Source organism: Globicephala melas, chromosome 11, assembly GCF_963455315.2.
Source record: "Globicephala melas chromosome 11, mGloMel1.2, whole genome shotgun sequence".
In the NCBI taxonomy this organism is placed as follows: Eukaryota; Metazoa; Chordata; class Mammalia; order Artiodactyla; family Delphinidae; genus Globicephala; species Globicephala melas.
In genome coordinates this window covers 71083867-71100364 of record NC_083324.2, presented here as the reverse complement: position 1 = coordinate 71100364, position 16498 = coordinate 71083867, and the positions used below count along the sequence as shown (strand labels likewise).

The 16498-nt window shown below is 43.0% G+C and overlaps 1 protein-coding gene and 1 pseudogene across 4 annotated transcripts in view; both read right to left on the bottom strand.

Moving 5' to 3' along the window:
• Window positions 1-2551: 2551 nt before the first annotated feature.
• The window catches only part of BICRAL (BICRA like chromatin remodeling complex associated protein), a 106080-nt gene continuing 92133 nt past the window's right edge, over window positions 2552-16498 (bottom strand). For all 4 annotated transcript variants that reach the window (XM_060307418.2, XM_060307419.2, XM_060307416.2 and 1 more), the window contains exons 6-12: window positions 16335-16440; window positions 15391-15491; window positions 14266-14327; window positions 12612-12757; window positions 11426-11520; window positions 8600-8702; window positions 2552-6530 (exon numbers count right to left, since the gene is read on the bottom strand). In XM_060307418.2, coding sequence (XP_060163401.1) covers window positions 5743-6530; window positions 8600-8702; window positions 11426-11520; window positions 12612-12757; window positions 14266-14327; window positions 15391-15491; window positions 16335-16440 — 1401 coding nt within the window. In that variant the 3' untranslated portion in view covers window positions 2552-5742. The remainder of the gene's footprint in view (window positions 6531-8599; window positions 8703-11425; window positions 11521-12611; window positions 12758-14265; window positions 14328-15390; window positions 15492-16334; window positions 16441-16498) is intronic.
• Window positions 12768-14248, bottom strand: LOC138842884 (histone-binding protein RBBP4 pseudogene; annotated as a pseudogene).

The window sequence follows — 16498 nt, the reverse complement described above, 5'->3', positions numbered from 1 at the left end:
AAACCACTTGACTATACTTTTTTTTTAAAGACTCCTTTCAGGACCAACATTTTGTGGTTCTTTGAATTGACTCCAGGATCCCTTTCCTAACATATCCCACAATAAGTTATTTCAGTATTGTCTGCATTTGGGGATTATTTGGAATCCATGCCTTCTCGGTAAGGCAAAACCACCACACCCCACACACCGAAAAGGGGGCTCAATTTGCAATTTCCCATCTGCCCCAAACCTCTTTCTTGGATTATGACCCTTCTTGCAGTTGACTTCGTTTTGCTTCAAGTTTTCCTTGTTGCTTCCTCAGAGAGTGATGTGGGTTACCAGGAGGCAAGTGGGAAGAGCAGCCAGATGAGCCTGGAGTCAGGGAAGACAACATGGACAACAGCTTTTGATCCTGATGCAAAACGAGCAAAGGGAGCAAAAGTGAGAAGGAAAAGGAGAGAACAGCTGGAGGGCAGCAGCCTTCTGAGGGTCGAGGGTAGACACAGGAGAGCTAGGGTAGGAAGGAGACAGTGTGCAGTAGGTAAGAATAAATGCAAAATGGAAAAAACCCAAACCTCTTCTCAATTATTTCGGGGATAATGGAACATTAGCTTTTCCTACCTTCCACACTTCTTCAGTAAGACTTCATTTTACACCCTAAGAAGTAGAGGGTCGGGACAAGTCTTCCTAGTTTATCTGCAAGGAAGCTGAGGCTGAGAGTAACTTGCACAAAGGTGTCTGATGATGGGTTAGGTGAAGTCCTGGGACCTGTTTCCAGATTCTGCTGCCAAAGGCACCTTCTGCACCCGCCCGCCTCCCACCCCCCATTGTACTGCTTTCCTTGACCTTCACAGACACGATTTTTCCCTAAGGATCTCACCTTTGAAAGTGTTTTCAAAGGCCAGGCTCCAGCACATGCCTAAAAGGAATATAGATGAGGGACTCATACAGGCCTTTTACCTGCAGCGGTGTACATACAGGCTGTTTACAATACAGAATCCACTTTATACTGCAAATGTGCTTCTACAATTTGTGTGTCCGCTGAACCAGTTTTCTCCACGTAGTTAACACTATAAAATTCCTCTATCTTCATTCCTGTGAAAAGTGTCATACTTTTTTTCTCAAACATACCTCAGGAAGTTTCACTAAGAACCATGGAACTAAGCGGGGCACAGGAATAGAGGTCACAGCTCTCTACCAACTGGCAATCTGGAAGAATTTTAGCCCCAGTTTCTTCTCTCTTGAAATGTAGTTAGTTATGTGCTTGTTTCCTCTTTAGGCTGAGCTGAGAGTAGAAATCATACCTGAATGATCTGTAGACTCCTAGTGTCTAGCACAGCGCCTGTAAACTGCTCAATAGTTCAGTGCTTAATGCCAGACACCCAGGAATCCTCCGCCTCAGAGCACAAAGGCTGAAGCAGAGCCAGAGCCCAGATCCAGGGCTCAGCCCTCCTGAGGACAGCAGAGCTCGAGTCCTGCCTGAGCAATGCTGTTTCAGCGCCCCCAGACACTGGAGTTTCTTTCTTTTCCCATTCATTTCCCCCCAGTAAAACCCTGGCTACTCTCTCCACACCAGGCAGTGCTAGGGCCCCTCTCCTGGGACATGGCCTCCTGTACACAGGCCTGAGGGCTTTAACCATCCTAGGAGAAGGTGCCTGGTCTTTCCTCTGGGCGTGCCTCTGCGGAACACACAGACTCTGATCCCCATCGAGCGGTCAGATGATCCTTCTAACTCTTTGTTCATGGGGCACACCCACTGCAAATGGCCTGAAGAGGGGCGAGACAAATGTGTGTCATGTTGGACACACATCTGTCCTTAGCAAGGAGAGAAGCTTGACAGCAGGACACCACTGTAAAAGACATTAAGGGATCCATCCACTGATGTAATTATTCTAGCCATAATTATTCTAACTTCTGTTAGTTATATGAGGACAACTTCCACTCTATGTATCGATTACTGAAGAATCTTGATATCCTGACTGCTACTACCTTATTGGTGGTAGTGGAGAGCAATTAAACCATAAAGTAGGGAGTCTAAAAAAATAAAAAATAAAAAAATAAAAAATAAAAATAAAATAAAATAAAGTAGGGAGTCTAAGTATAAATTCTAGGCCCCGAAGGAAAATTTAAGGAGTCTTATACCCTTACCCCAGGAAGTTACCCCTCTGTTAGTTTCCCTAACAATTTGCGTAGAGTCACACTTGTGAGGGCAGGAACTCAAACGGGCTCAGTGGGGCTGATTTTACAGATAAGGTTACAATTTGGTCAAACGTGTGAATCCAAAGAGAAACATGTTAATTCTGGAATAAGTTTTATGTAAAATAGGTTTTTATTTTTTTCATTTCTTACCTATCCCTTAGCCTTCTCGTTCCTGCAGAAACAAAAGAAATGTAACGATTAAAGAAAAATTCCTGCAGATTGAGGCACATTTATCTAACTTTTAAATGACCTCATTTTTCCTTCCTCAGTTAAGGGCCCATGTGAGGGGAGCAGGGAGGGAGGGCGGAGATGTTCGTGACTAAACTTTCTCCTTGACCAATTTTGTTTAACTTGTAATTCAGAAAGGCTGATCAGTTAAAATCCTACCCCCTCACTGGCAGGGGTATTCTTTGGTAATGGTATTTGATAACAGAACTCCCACTGGACATTTACTTACCCTTTTCTTCTGGGAAAAGCAGCCATTCCTCTTTGCAAAATCAAGACAATCACAGTTGCACATTTTCCCAAATCTTTGGCTGTATTGCAATGGTTGTTTCATTTTGTAATCTCCAACTAAACATTTCCTAACCATGGATTAACAATATAGTTACTGACTGGTTTCTTTTAACAGTATTTATCCAACATAACAAAATAAACTGCAATTTGTTATACTTTTTTTTTACAAAACATTTTATAAATATTTTTACAAAATGTATACAAAGCAATTTCAAGTGAGACATACTATACAAATGAAGGTATTTAAGCAAATAAAGCCCACACCACACTGACAGTGAGTGACGCGTCCTCTTTAAGTCAAGTCAGTCTGTAAGGCCTCCCTAATCTAACAAAGTCTGCTAAATTCTTCAGCGCTAAAATAGTTCTTTTTCGTAATTGCCAGTTTAAAATTTGCTTTATCTTTAGGCAGTACTTAAGGACACAGAAAATCAAATGCTTAATAACAAATTCACACTTTTCCACAACAGGAAAAAAAAAAAAAAAAAAGAAAAGAAAATGATTTTTGTTACTGAGTATGAGTAGCTCTAAAACTTAACTTTGACTAATGAATCTGAACAACTGAATGTTGGCCATCCGAGGCTGAGCTCTCACCCTCCACCAGAGGGGCCTCGACATGCGAGTTATGACCTAATCACAGGAGTAAAATACATTTCATAATCGTCATTTGTCATTATCTAGAATCTTTCCTCCATAAAAAGTAAACTTACATACAAGGACACAAAAATTTACAAGTTTCATTTTGGTAAATTAGGCTCTCCGTTTTCTAGACAAGTGTCAAGGCTTAAAAAACCCTTTAAGATGGTATATCGAAAAGTTGGGACTGGGGTAGCAGGGCAGGGTAGGGAAGAAAGAGAGGTGACAAACGTACATGGAGCTTATCTTGTCTCTTAAGCATTCCACTGATTCAGTAATTAGTGTAACTCATTAGTAGCCTCCGTGAAGGCTTCTACGTATAAATTTCCACAATGAGAAGAATTTGATCAGGAGGGACCATCTTTAAGTCTTGCTAGGAATTAGGGGAGCATGAGCCCTAAGAGAAGAGCCTATGAAATCATGGGGTTCAGGGCAGGGTGTTACCCCAGGGCTACCCAAACAGAAAGTTCCAACTGGCAATACCAACTTATCTTTCTAATATGTTACAATACAGGAAGAAGGGGAAATCTGCAACTTGGACATTGGCACAAATAAGGAAAACATGGTCACCGTAAAATGGCCCAGATTTTCCAATTTCTATTGGCTCAGGGGTGGGAGTGGGGAGAAGGTGTTTTGCTTTTGTGAAGACTGGCTGTCTCACAGGGTTTCTTTGTTTGGGGGACTAAGGAGCAGGGAGAGTCTAGGTCTTCTGTTACTGTGTTTTCTAGTAATCAGAAGCCTTCCTTTCCATTGCAGGCCAACCTGGAAGAGAAATGCCCAACAGGACGACAGGGGGGCCATCCCCATTCTGGGGATGGCCAGAAGCGGATCTTGGCACATGTTAGAGTGGCGCAACACGGGTTGTGCCTCTAAAGCCAGAGAGACGGACAGAATAAATGAGAGCCCGTGCACATAACAGGGAGGGTGAGCGTGTACACACTGTCGCCAAAATGACCTCTGGATCTGAACAGCCCAGACACACGCACGCACACATGTATGTAAGAGGGTACATACAAAATACCATATGTAGCTTTCCCAATGCTAGGAGATACTGATGGTTACAATGACATTGAGAATGAAAGTGTCAACAGAAACGGGATGACCTGGGGCAGGTATACAAGAAAGGAAACTGGGGAAAGCTCCCTGAAAAGAAATATAAATAAATAAAGCAATAAATCACGTTCACGAACATGAACGTGGGCCAAACACAAACTATGGCAGGGAATGTCCTTTGGCTCTCAAGTGGGAATCCCGGGTCTCAGATCTTTCCTCTCAGTGGTGGGCTGGCTGGTTACCTTTGGTTTGTCTGTGTTTTGGTAATGATTGCTGCCAGGGGTGACTACTGTTCTCAGACAACAAGAAGCAGAAACAAGGCCAAAGTCCCCTTAACGTTTAAACTGAAAAATTACAACATAGTTTTCAAATGAAAATACTTTTGACGCTTGCCTATTTGTTGTGGGAGGGGTGCAAAGAGAGGTTAAATGCAACAAAACCCAGCAACCAACAAAAACATACATTGTATGCTGCCTAGATCCAATTATAGAACGCAAAACCCTTGTTTTTTCTCAATAGTTAACATATATATGCTTTTACATATATACATATTATAAACCTCATGGCTCTATCCTGGCCTCCCCTGTACACTGTGCCACTTAACTGGTTTCCATTTTCTTTTATTTCGCCTGGTGAGATTATCTCAAGTCGTGCTGTCGCAACTCAAAACAAAGTATTCCCTAGATGAAACTCAACGCGGATATGCTGAAGAGGTGAGGTTTTGCTCCGGGAGCATCAGAAAAGCACTTGAACGATGAACAGGAAGCCCTGCTTGTGCGCTACAGGTGCTCACGCCAGGGCCGTGGGTCCTGGCAGAGCAGCCAGGACTAACTGCTCGGAGGCGGCCAAGGGGAGAGCCATGTGGTCTCCCGGCCCATGACACCCCAAGAACCCCCCAAAGCCAAAATTTGGAGATGCAGTGGGATTTCTTTAGAAAGTATCTTCTATCAGTCCTGTTTGATTTTCTTTAATAAGTCTGTTCTTTTCAAATGACTTATGATTGTCAGAATTTTACCCAGGGCCTAGTGTACTGTGATCTCATTGAGTTACAGTGTTTAAAAAAAATAAAACAGATAAACAAAAACAAACAAAAAAATGACTATAAGCACTTTCAAAACACTTGAAATGTGTAGGGCCCATCAGACTGCTTTCTAACAAGGATCAGTTTTACTGAAGGATCTCCCTGTAACCACGACGAGTATTGCTCTTAAACAAAGAATGGGATTGAGATTAGAAAGAATAAGCTGTGATGAAAGATCAAGCAGGCTGGAGACAGGAGACCATTTCCATTGCTTTTGCCAGGAAAGAATGTAACTTGTCCGGGGCAGGGTCTCAGGGGCAGGTGGGGGAGGACTGCGGCTATTAACACTCTAGGATACTATTTACAGCTGCTTCTAAAATGGAGTCAGTTTCTACAATGCCTTCACTGTGGTCCGGGATGAACTTTTCCAGGCAGTTTTCCTGCGAAGCCATTGGAGAAAAGTTGGGGAAATCTAACTCAACAGAGCCGCTAACCGTGGGGTCACTCTGGGGCTGCCGCCCCGCCTTTTTGAGTTCCAAGATGTTCTTAAACGTTGTTTCTAAACTCTTAGTGAGCTGGAGATCAGGCTGGGGCTCGGCTGACCCTTTCATGATGTCTGTGTGTAAAACTTCATTCTTTGGAGAATTCCGCAGAGTCTTGTCCTGGAAGGAGCTATTACACGTCATCTCCAGGTGCGAATCTACTAGGAGGCTTGAGAGTTTGCTCTCAGGACCGTGATCTGGTCTGGACGAGTTCTTCCGGTGCCCTTCAGGGCCGGGAGAGCACTCACTGCCTTTCACGGAGTCCTTCCGGCTGGTTTTCTCTTCAGACGCACTCCGGTACTGAACTGAGCCCATTTTGTCAAATTTCAGTGCTCTGCCGAGGCATTCGGTTTTTTTAGCAATGTTTCCTTCTGCGGAGACCACGATGTGATTAGGCACTAGATGAAACTGGTCATGATTTGTGGGTTCTGCCGCGCCTGCTTTGGCTCTGTCTCTGCTCTGGGCCTTGGCCGTCAGATGCACGGAACTGGCTGTTTTACTGCCGTGCTGGTCACTCCTGCCAAACTGCGTCTCATGAGCAGCTTTATCGAGTTTGAAGGAACAACAGAAATCAGCCTGAAAGCCCTCTGGAAATGGGAACAAAAAGAACGTTAATGAAAGAATGAGACAGGACTAGACAGTGGCCCCTCAGTGGGTCAGGTGCAAACCCACCCCACCCTACCCCACCACACCGAGTCAGCTGTTCATGGCCAGGAATGTGCAGAAGCACAGTACTTGAGGGGCGTCCTTGAAAAGGAACTGAGGCTGCGGGGCTGCAGCTTCCAGAGGAGCTTAAACCTCTTTGAAAAAGGAGCTGCTGGATGACAAATGGGAAAACCCAATGGGCAAAAAGCTCCACTTTGTCTTGGTCTCTCACTGTAGTTTTGGATCAGTTTTTTATTAACGACTGCTTTGAAACAGTCTGAAAACAGCAATCAGATGTTAGTATCAGCCTCGTTTCTTCCTTGGAGCAGAAGGCCCTGAACAGAGGCTCTGGCGGGGGGCCGGGGAGGACACAACTACTTGTCTGTGGGTGATCGCACTTCAGTCCCTCTAAACGCGTGGCAGGGGACCTGGCATAACTGGTGGCACTTTGCCAGGAACACAAAACGAACGATCAACATGCACCTTAAATGGCATCTGCTTGGAAGGGCGGTGGGGTATGGAGGAACCGGGTCTGAGGGTGAGTGCTGACCTGTGCCAGGCTTGAAGAGCCAAGGATGGCGAGAGGAGTGTTAGTGAGCATTTAGCGGGTGGGGGGTACGGAGGGAGGGAAGCAGGTTGCTGTTATGCAAGGGCAAAGAAAGTGTTCACTCTGGAAGTAATGAAAGTGAAATAGAGCTTTGGTGATACCTATAAAGCCACAAACGTGGATTTGTTCACTAAATCCCAAAATATGAGATCTAGGGGATACAGCCTTGAAATCAAAAAAGGCGATTCCACCCAACAAACACTGTGCACGTACAATACAGAGGAGGACGGAGCATGCCCCTGCCCACGTGACACCAGGCCTGAGGGGCTGTGACAAAAGAGGAGGGTTTATCCTCAAAGCCCAATTCACCCAGTGGCAATAGGGGATTTCACGTTCTAAGAAAGAGGGGCAGAAATATATCTCACATTATTCTCTTGTTTTTTGGAAAGATTTGAGGATTCTCCTAGGTATACAGCAATTCCTTAGGACTCTCCCTTTACACTGAGTATAAGGATCATGTATTCTCTTTGAAAATTTCTTAAGCCACATCAAACACAAGGCTGAACCTTAATATTTAAGTATCAGAAAAGATGTTAGAAAAATAGAAGTAAAGCCAGAGGAAAATAATATTCCAATAGGAGGGGAATGGATTAGCCAAATTATCGAATTAGTATATTAAAAATTTATTAAATATTATTTTGAAGACTATAGCAACAGGATAAAAACTTCAGATGTGTTAAATGGAAGAAAATTAGAATAACAAAATCACATCTAGCACATGACATATGATTATAATTATATTATAAGTGATGTATGCAAATGGGAACCATAACTGGAAGAAAACTTGGAGAAATAAAAACATTCCTTTTCTAGGATGGTAAAAGTCTGGGTAAAAATTGATATTCCACAAATTGTTATGTTATTCGATTTAAGAAATTTTAGACGCTAGAAAGAAGTACAGAGAATTCATTTTTAAACGGCAGAATGTGGGTTGAATCTAGCACAGATGCAAATGGCAGGAAGCTGATGGGGTGCGGGAAGAGTACCAACAAGGAGCACTACAATCTACTAGAGCCTGTGGGCAGGGACCATGTTTCACTGATTCCCCCCCAACAATGCATTGCACATAGTGAGAAAACTCAATCATTTGCTGAGGTTTAGTTGCTTCTGGGAAGGCTTCTGACTTACTTTAGTTCTCAAAAACTAGGGAAAGATTGATAAGTTTGAGTTTACAATGGGGAAGAAGAATCATTTAACTGAATGTAAAATTCCAGTTTGGATTTTGCAGAACAACCTTTTCAGAGTATTCATATCCTGCTCTCAACTCTGGATTTTTTTCTCCCCAGAATTCAGGATCTACCTTCAGGTTTCAAACTCCAAGGTCACTTCAGACAGTCTCCGCAAAGCCATAGTCCCTGAACCCTGGCGGTAGCTCTCCTCTGCTTTTACTCTGGCGTTTCTTACCGGGGTCTACAAGTGCCAGACGCTTGTCCCGGGACAGAGAAGCTCTTTCCTCTTGGTTGAACATTCTGTCGATCATCACCATCTCAGCGGAGGGATTGATCCGCTGAAAATGAGAAAGCCTAGTCATTTCAAATGCCCTTTAACAAGTGCAAACAGCTCGCTGTGTTTTGGGGACAAAGGAAGCAATCAGAAAGGAGAATATGTTTATCCTTGACATACTTTTTTGAATCGTGTTTTTTGGGGAAAGGTAATTTACCACATTGGTACAAACTTCAGAAGGTACTAGAGGGGATGTGGAAAGTCAGCCTTCCTTCTTCGCCTCCCCTGTGCACTGCCTTCCTCACCCACCCAGGGCCCTCCCTGCAGGAACCCTCGTGCCAAGCAGTTTAATAAACTCTTCCAGAGATAGTTTATGCACACACACAAATTTACGTTCTTCGTTCTTTATTTTTGCACACAAATGGCAGCAACTATACACACTGTTCTGTACTTTTCTTATTTCCTCCTCTGCTTAATATGTGGGAAATCTTTTCATTAGGATAACCTTTTACTTTATATTCTGCTATGCTATAATTGTGTTGTGTTTTGACCATGCTGCATGGCTTGTGGGATCTTAGTTCCCCAACCAGGGACTGAACCTGTATCCTCAGCAGTGAAAGCACAAGAGTCCTAACCATTGGACCTCCAGGGAATTCCCTATAATTATGTTTTGTATTAAGGCTTTCCTTAGAATTATTTTTTGCTGTACAGAATCAAATCTTAAATTATATTTCTGGGTCTTATTTAACATAAAAATTCATGGCAGATATAATTTGTCCAAGTAATTAGTCCATTTGTCCAAGTCTGTCCAAATGGTCCTTTTCTCACAAATGATAGAGTTAGTCTTTTTGATATCACAGAGTTTAGTTTCAGAAATGACTGTCAATATAAGAACAACTATTTCAGACTTTGGTGGCACAGTTTTAATATACATAAGTATAGGCATATCTCATTTCACTGCGCTTTGCAGGTATTGCATTTTTTTTTTACACATTGAAGGCTGTAAGCAACCCTGCATCGAGAAAGTCTATTGGCACCACTTTTCCAACAACATTTGCTCACTTCATGTCTCTGTGTCACGTTTTGGTAATTCTCCCAATATTTCAAACCCTCCACCAGCAAAAAGACTACAACTCACTGGAGGCTCAGATGATGGTTAGCATTTTTTAGCAATAAAGTATTTTAAAATTAAGCTATGCACATTGTTGTTTTAGACACAACGCTACTGCACACTTAATAGACTGCAGTATAGTGTAAACATAACTTTTATTTGCACCAGAAAACGAAAAAGTTCATGTGAATTGATTTATTGCGATATTCACTTTATTGAGTGGTCTAGAACTGAACCCCCACTGTTTCTGAGGTATGCCTGTAAATATATACACGTTAGTTAAACACAAACACACACACATACATATTTATACTATATTGCGTACGTGTATAATGTAGTTCAGCTAATCTCTCAAGGTACATTTTCAAAGCTGATCTCAGATTAAAAGCCACTGGTAAGAGACCAATTTATTAAAGTCTGTATGATCTTAGAACTGCTTCTAAAATCTCAGCTAGGTTTGGTCTTTCCATCATTTTCTGAGATACCTTACTCCTTTCTCTAATTATCTGGTGTTTTAAAATTAATTTTAGGGGAGTTCCTCAGCGGTCCAGTGGTTAGGACTCAGCGCTTTCACTGCTGTGGGCTGGGGTTCAATCCCTGGTTGGGGAACTAAGATCCTGCAAGCCATGCGGTGCGGCCAAAGGGAAAAACAACAACTAATTTTCATTTCTATTTGGGGTGCTGAAAATGCTCTGGAATTAACAAGTGGTGCTGCTTGCACAGCCTTGTGAATATACTAAAATCCATCAGGTTGTACGTTTTAAAATTAAGCGTGATTTTTTTGGGGGGAAATTATTATTGTAATATATGACAAAAGAGTCATATTTATTTATTTTTTTATTTTACAGTTATTGGAGTATAATTGCTTGTTGTGTTAGTTTCTGCTGTACTACGAAGCGAATCAGCTATATGTATACATACATCCCCATAACCCCTCCCTCTTGAGCCTCCCTCCCACCCTCCCTGTCCCACCCCTCTAGGTGGTCACAAAGCATCAAGCTGATCTCCCTGTTAAGCATGATTTTTATGACATGCTAGTGATCTCTCAATTGAAAACAAGACAAAACTAACATTTTTTTTTTTTTTTGGCTGCACCACGTGGCTTGCAGGATCTTAGTTCCCAGACCGGGGTGAAAACCCGAGTCCTCGGCAGTGAGAGCACAGAGTCCTAACCACTGGACAGCCAGGGAATTCCCAAGACAAAACTAATTTTAACACCTGTCACCACCTCATCTTTTCAGATATTATTCTGAACAATATTCAGCAGAAGTGTTGCTGGTCCTCTCCCACGTCTTCTGGTTGGTGAGAGGCAGTGGACAGCATCGGAATGCGGATGGGGGTCAGGTGGTCCTGGTCTGTATTCTAGCTCTGCTAATTACACTGCAAACTTACTGGCTGTATGATGTTGGGCAAATTACGTAACCAAAGCCCTAGTTCCTCATTTGGAACCAGGAAAACAATAGCACTGACTCAGTGCGATCAACCATGGAAAGCATAGCAGATATAGCTGCTGTTAGTAGAAGATTCAGTCAAAGGTAAGTTTTTCTACAACTTTAAGTATCTGTGCCTTTTAAACTATGTTGGCAAAATGTAATTTCTTGAAGTTTTTCTCTCTGAATTAGTAGCTGTGACCTGTGGAGTTTAAGAAACAAACATGCTTGGTAGTGGAACTTTACCATGGCATCTTCCAGGAGCAGGCATCTGTACTTGTTAAGCATAGCTTGGGTCCTTTTTAGGAGCTGAGTGGCAACTGTTTCAAATTCATTGTCAACTTTAAAAAGAGAGAGAGAGAAAAAAAAAAAAGTAAGAGTGCAAATCACTCACTAGGTCCTTTTTTCCTTAGGACTGAAATGAATTATTCCTCCATTTTCTCTTCTTAGTTTAGTTCTCCCTTGGTTAAACATCATCCTTCTGCACTCCTGTCCCTCACTATTCACTGGAATGTGATCACAGAAACTCATTTTAATACTAGCTTATTTTCACTCTAATCAGGAAACTAAAAACATAATGCCTTTAATTAAGATCATTTATAAAAGAAAACCACGTTAACACAGACCAGCAGCAAATATCAATGAACACAGAATGATCTACTAGTAGGTGACCTAAGCCTCCACTTCCTTCCAACAGCATGAAAAACTGAAACCGCTGAGACAATGAAGTCCTACTGTCCGGGCTGGGCAGACCAGTTTCACGTAACGACACCAACTCGTCCGTGGCATCTCTCAGGTCATGGTCCTGTGGCTCTGTCCTTTGTCTCTCTGTCTCCAAAGGTCTCACGTTTTCCACTTCACTCTTCTTAGAACCTCCACATCCCTGTTTAATGCTGGATGTGGACACTCTTCCCTGGTCCTCCCAGGGAAGCTCACAGTGGATTGACTGCTGCACTCCCCTCAGAGACCCTGCTCTGGACTCACTTTGGAACCTCAAAGAATGCCTTTTGGGAACTACAGGATCTATCTAATTCATAAAAGTGATAGCAGCAGCTCAGGGTACATATGCATTCTATCTAAACGCAAGGACTGTGCTTGAATCACCGTGCACAGCACCTCGTCCAGGGCCGTCCTGTCTGCAGCCAGCGTCCACACAGTGCTCTGGATTCACTGCCCTCAAATGCGTCCATAAAATATTCGGACATCTGGGTATCCCTCCAAAGAATGCTGAGAAAAATAAGTCACAACCCTCAACGTGGACTGGGAAATCAAGTAAATTGGGAAGAAGGTAGGTCTGCAATGAAAAACAGTAACCTGGCTACCATCTGGGGGTGACGAGGCTCTGGTTCTCCTGTGGGGTGAGTCCCCAGGAGGGCGTCCCTAGGAGGGTGTCTGGTGTCAAGGTGGCACTCTGGGGGTCCAGCCTGCTTACCTTTCTTCAGGTCTTCCTCCGTGGGCATGGAGCCCTGGCACACATGGTAGGAGAGCAGCCTTTGCACTGCGTCACTGAGTGATCGGAACTGACTTTTATCAGGTGTCACCGTGTGGGTTTGGTCCCTCTGTAACTGCTGGAGAATGCTGTTAAAGAGAAATCACCAATGGCAGTGTTGAGTCATGTGAAGAAATCTAATCACGATGGTTATTTGCATGCAAAGACAATGAGAGACACAGGAATGTTATTATCCAGAGTATAGCAGGTCTTTTTTCCCCTCAGTTTTTTTGGTTTTTTTGCGGTACGCGGGCCTCTCACTGTTGTGGCCTCTCCCGTTGCGGAGCACAGGCGCCGGAAGCGCAGGCTCAGCAGCCATGGCTCATGAGCCCAGCTGCTCCGCGGCATGTGGGATCTTCCCAGACCGGGGCACGAACCCGTGTCCCCTGCATCGGCAGGAGGACTCTCAACCGCTGCGCCACCAGGGAAGCCCTCCCCTCAGTTTTATACTTCATACATCATGGTGGGTTTAGAGTTTAGTCTAACCATCAACACAGGGGACTCAAACTATGCCCCTGGCCTCAAAAGCATGGTGTTCCCCCCAGCCATTCAAGTGTGGGCGCTCACACAGACCTTGGCAATGCCTGACCACTGGCCAGCTAAGCTTATGGTAATATTTCTGTTCTGAACATAGAAGTTTATTTTTTTTTATTTTTTGGACTAATAAACATCATTGATAGAACTTATTATAGACGAATAACCAAACAAAGTCTGTGTCTCAAAACCAGTGTTAAATCAATCTCAGGGCTGAGAGGAAGAAAAGGGGAGCCTAAAATCACAAGAAGTGCAGACATCTCCTAGGATCCCTGTCCTTCTGGATCCACGCTCCCTTCAGGGTCTTCACCATCATCCATGTTCTCTGCCACTGGACAAGCTTGCATGATATTGTCTTCTGATACAGAACAAATCATCCAAGGTTCACTGGGATTTCAGGAGAAATCAGATAGCTTGGCAGTGTGACCACCATGAATAAACAACAGCTCTGCTGGCCCATCTTCTGCATCGTCCTGGGATTGTTCCTCTCCAATTTTACTTAAATCCCAGACGTTCAGCCTGTGATCAGTATAACTGCAAGCCAAAATGGTCTCATTGTGAGGCGACCACTGAACCTGGAATATTTCATCCTTATGTGATTCAAAGGAATGCAACTTAAGTTTCGGATTTCTCAGATCCCACAAGGCAACAGTCTTGTCAGCTGATCCTGTGGCAAGAAGGAACTCACTAGAAGGACTGAAAGAAAGGCAGTTCACTTCAGCAGTGTGAGTACCAACTGCGCGGCTTGGTTGGACATAGGACTTCACTAAACCTTGCTTCTCCTCAGAGACCCTCAGGCCAATCAAAGGGTATGTGGTTGCTAAAAAAGACAAAGAACTATTCTCCTTAAGAACAAAAGGGTGAACGGTAGGCTCAAACTACATTTGAGATAGATATAGATATAGATATAGATATCTCCTAGCAGAAATAAACTATAGGGAAAGATTTCCAAAGTACACTTTAAAAAATATGTAGTATCATAACCTGACTGTTGTTGTATATTTGTTGAAGGTTAGGAACCTAGAAAAATGTTCAAAATGGGTCATTTCCGAAGGTAACTCACAAAGCTCCTTTCGTTAGCTGTTTTGCAGCAGGCCTCTTTTGTCCTCCCGAATGACTGTCCACCTAAAGACAAAACACACCTCTTATTATTCCCTTTTGTAGAATAAGCAAAATACAGTTATACATAAGGGTCACTGTGTTTCCAATATTTTCAAATCCTTATCAAGAGCAGACTCTAAATGTAGCATTTGCTATAATTTGCCAGTGTTGAAAAATGAAACAAAGAAACCCACAGACCCATGTAGCGAAGTTGCACTGTGTCAAGATTATAGAAAGCTGTACTATCAGCTCCTTGGAAGGACTTAGCTGTACCCTAAAGCCTGATTTCCCAACTCCCTCTACAAAGCTTCATTATATTTTTGAAGAAATATATTTTAAGTAACAACTCCATCAACATCTGAAAATTCAGTAGACGGTCCTTAATTCATCCTCTCAGTGGTAAATAAGGGAGCAAACACGTCTGAGCTCCTGTCACATACAGTCCAGGTGTGTGACCTAGCAGAGGGCATTTCTTGGGTCACGGTAAGGAACAGATACGCCTTCCATCAGAACCTGAGAGCTGAACCAGATCCTTCGCTGAGTATTCCAGGCAGGCCCAGACCACCACAGATTTCATTAAGCTATTATAAGTTTGATGGAGAAGAGACTAAGGCCTTAGAAAACTGAAAACAAAAATTTTTTTTCTTCTTTTTCAGACAAGTATGGGTTAAAAGACCATAGGGACTGACTACTTCATACACTCCTGCAGGAAAAAAAAAATCTCTAGTATAACTAAGAGGAACAGATTCACTTTTGATAGGATAACAATCATTATCATTCAACAGTAAACTACATTTTTTGAGTGCCTATGATGTGTTGGCTGCTGGTATACTATTAATTCATGAGGAAATGAAAGAACTGTAAACATGTGAGAAATAGAACAGACACATTCATCCTATAAACATTAACATTACAAGGCATGGCTCTCGGGGAAGGTCTTCAGTGAGCACTTTTGTGGGCACACAGGGTGACAAGGCTGACTGTGCAGGTGATGCCAGACAGCCACTAGCAAACAGAAGGCGACGCGACCACATTTTCTGTCAGTCGTGCTGAACATTGAGAAGAAGCTGTGCAAACTGTTTTCTACCTGCACAACTGGCTGGCCAGGAGATGATCCAACGACTTTTTCCTGCTGTGGTTGTGTGGTTCCTAAGGACACCGGTATAGCTTTGCTTCCAGAATCCTGTCCTATTAGAATGAACACATGAGACGACGTTCAACAGAAACAGTAAATCAGGCCCATTGTGTAACCCCTAGAGTCCAATGTACACAGATTACTGAACATTCTGAAAGGGATTTGTTTATCATGGGTGCTGGCTGTGAGGAAGGAGAGCAGGAAGTACACTTATCTACCAAAGCTCTAAAGACAGAGGTAAGGATTATTAAAGCTTATTTAGGTAATAAATAGAAATAAACACATAAATAAATGGTAATAAATAAAAGCTGCCAATGCTACAGTTTCAAATTATCTAAGGTCTAAGGAATAGGCCTCAAAGCAGTGATCTGTCAGTATTACAGAACCCCCGAATACTCACAACTTAAGAAAGGGAGGCCCAAATAGAAGACTGGCTAGGAGTGTTCATGCCGTCATCTTTTCTAGTACTTATTGAACAGTGCGGGTGTTCAAAGCTTTAGAAGAAATGGAAGACACGGCCCACCGTATTTTTTGTTTTTGGCTGGGGTGGGGGAGTGTGGGGGGGAGATTCTAAATATACAAATACAGGATAGTCACAGAGTCGCATGTGCCGTATGATACTAGGTTTCATTGTTTCTAAGCAGCACATTTTTTTCACATAATTTAATGTGTTGTAATTTAAACAGAAGTGCTTTTCTTTTCCTCATTAGTATATAAGATACTACAGATGCAACATGGTACATTATTTGGGTGGAAAGGATACGGAAAGAAGGAAGGATCAGAGCGGAGGTGAGGCTGAGTGGAAGAGATGCAGGATGAGGGATGCGTGAAGAGTGTGCCCTGGTGCTGGGAGGACTGGGACAGACCAAGGAGAGCTCACAACAGGGGCTCCTGACCTGGCAGTGCTGTGCTCAAGAGGCCTGGGATGGGCGCTTGTCTCAGGCCATCTGCAGTCTTGGAAGCAGAAATGGGGGAAGTCTGATTCAAACTTTTTTTTTGAGCCTGTGAAAAAACATTGCCAAGATGGAAAAATTAATATCATGATAAAAGCTTTAATCAC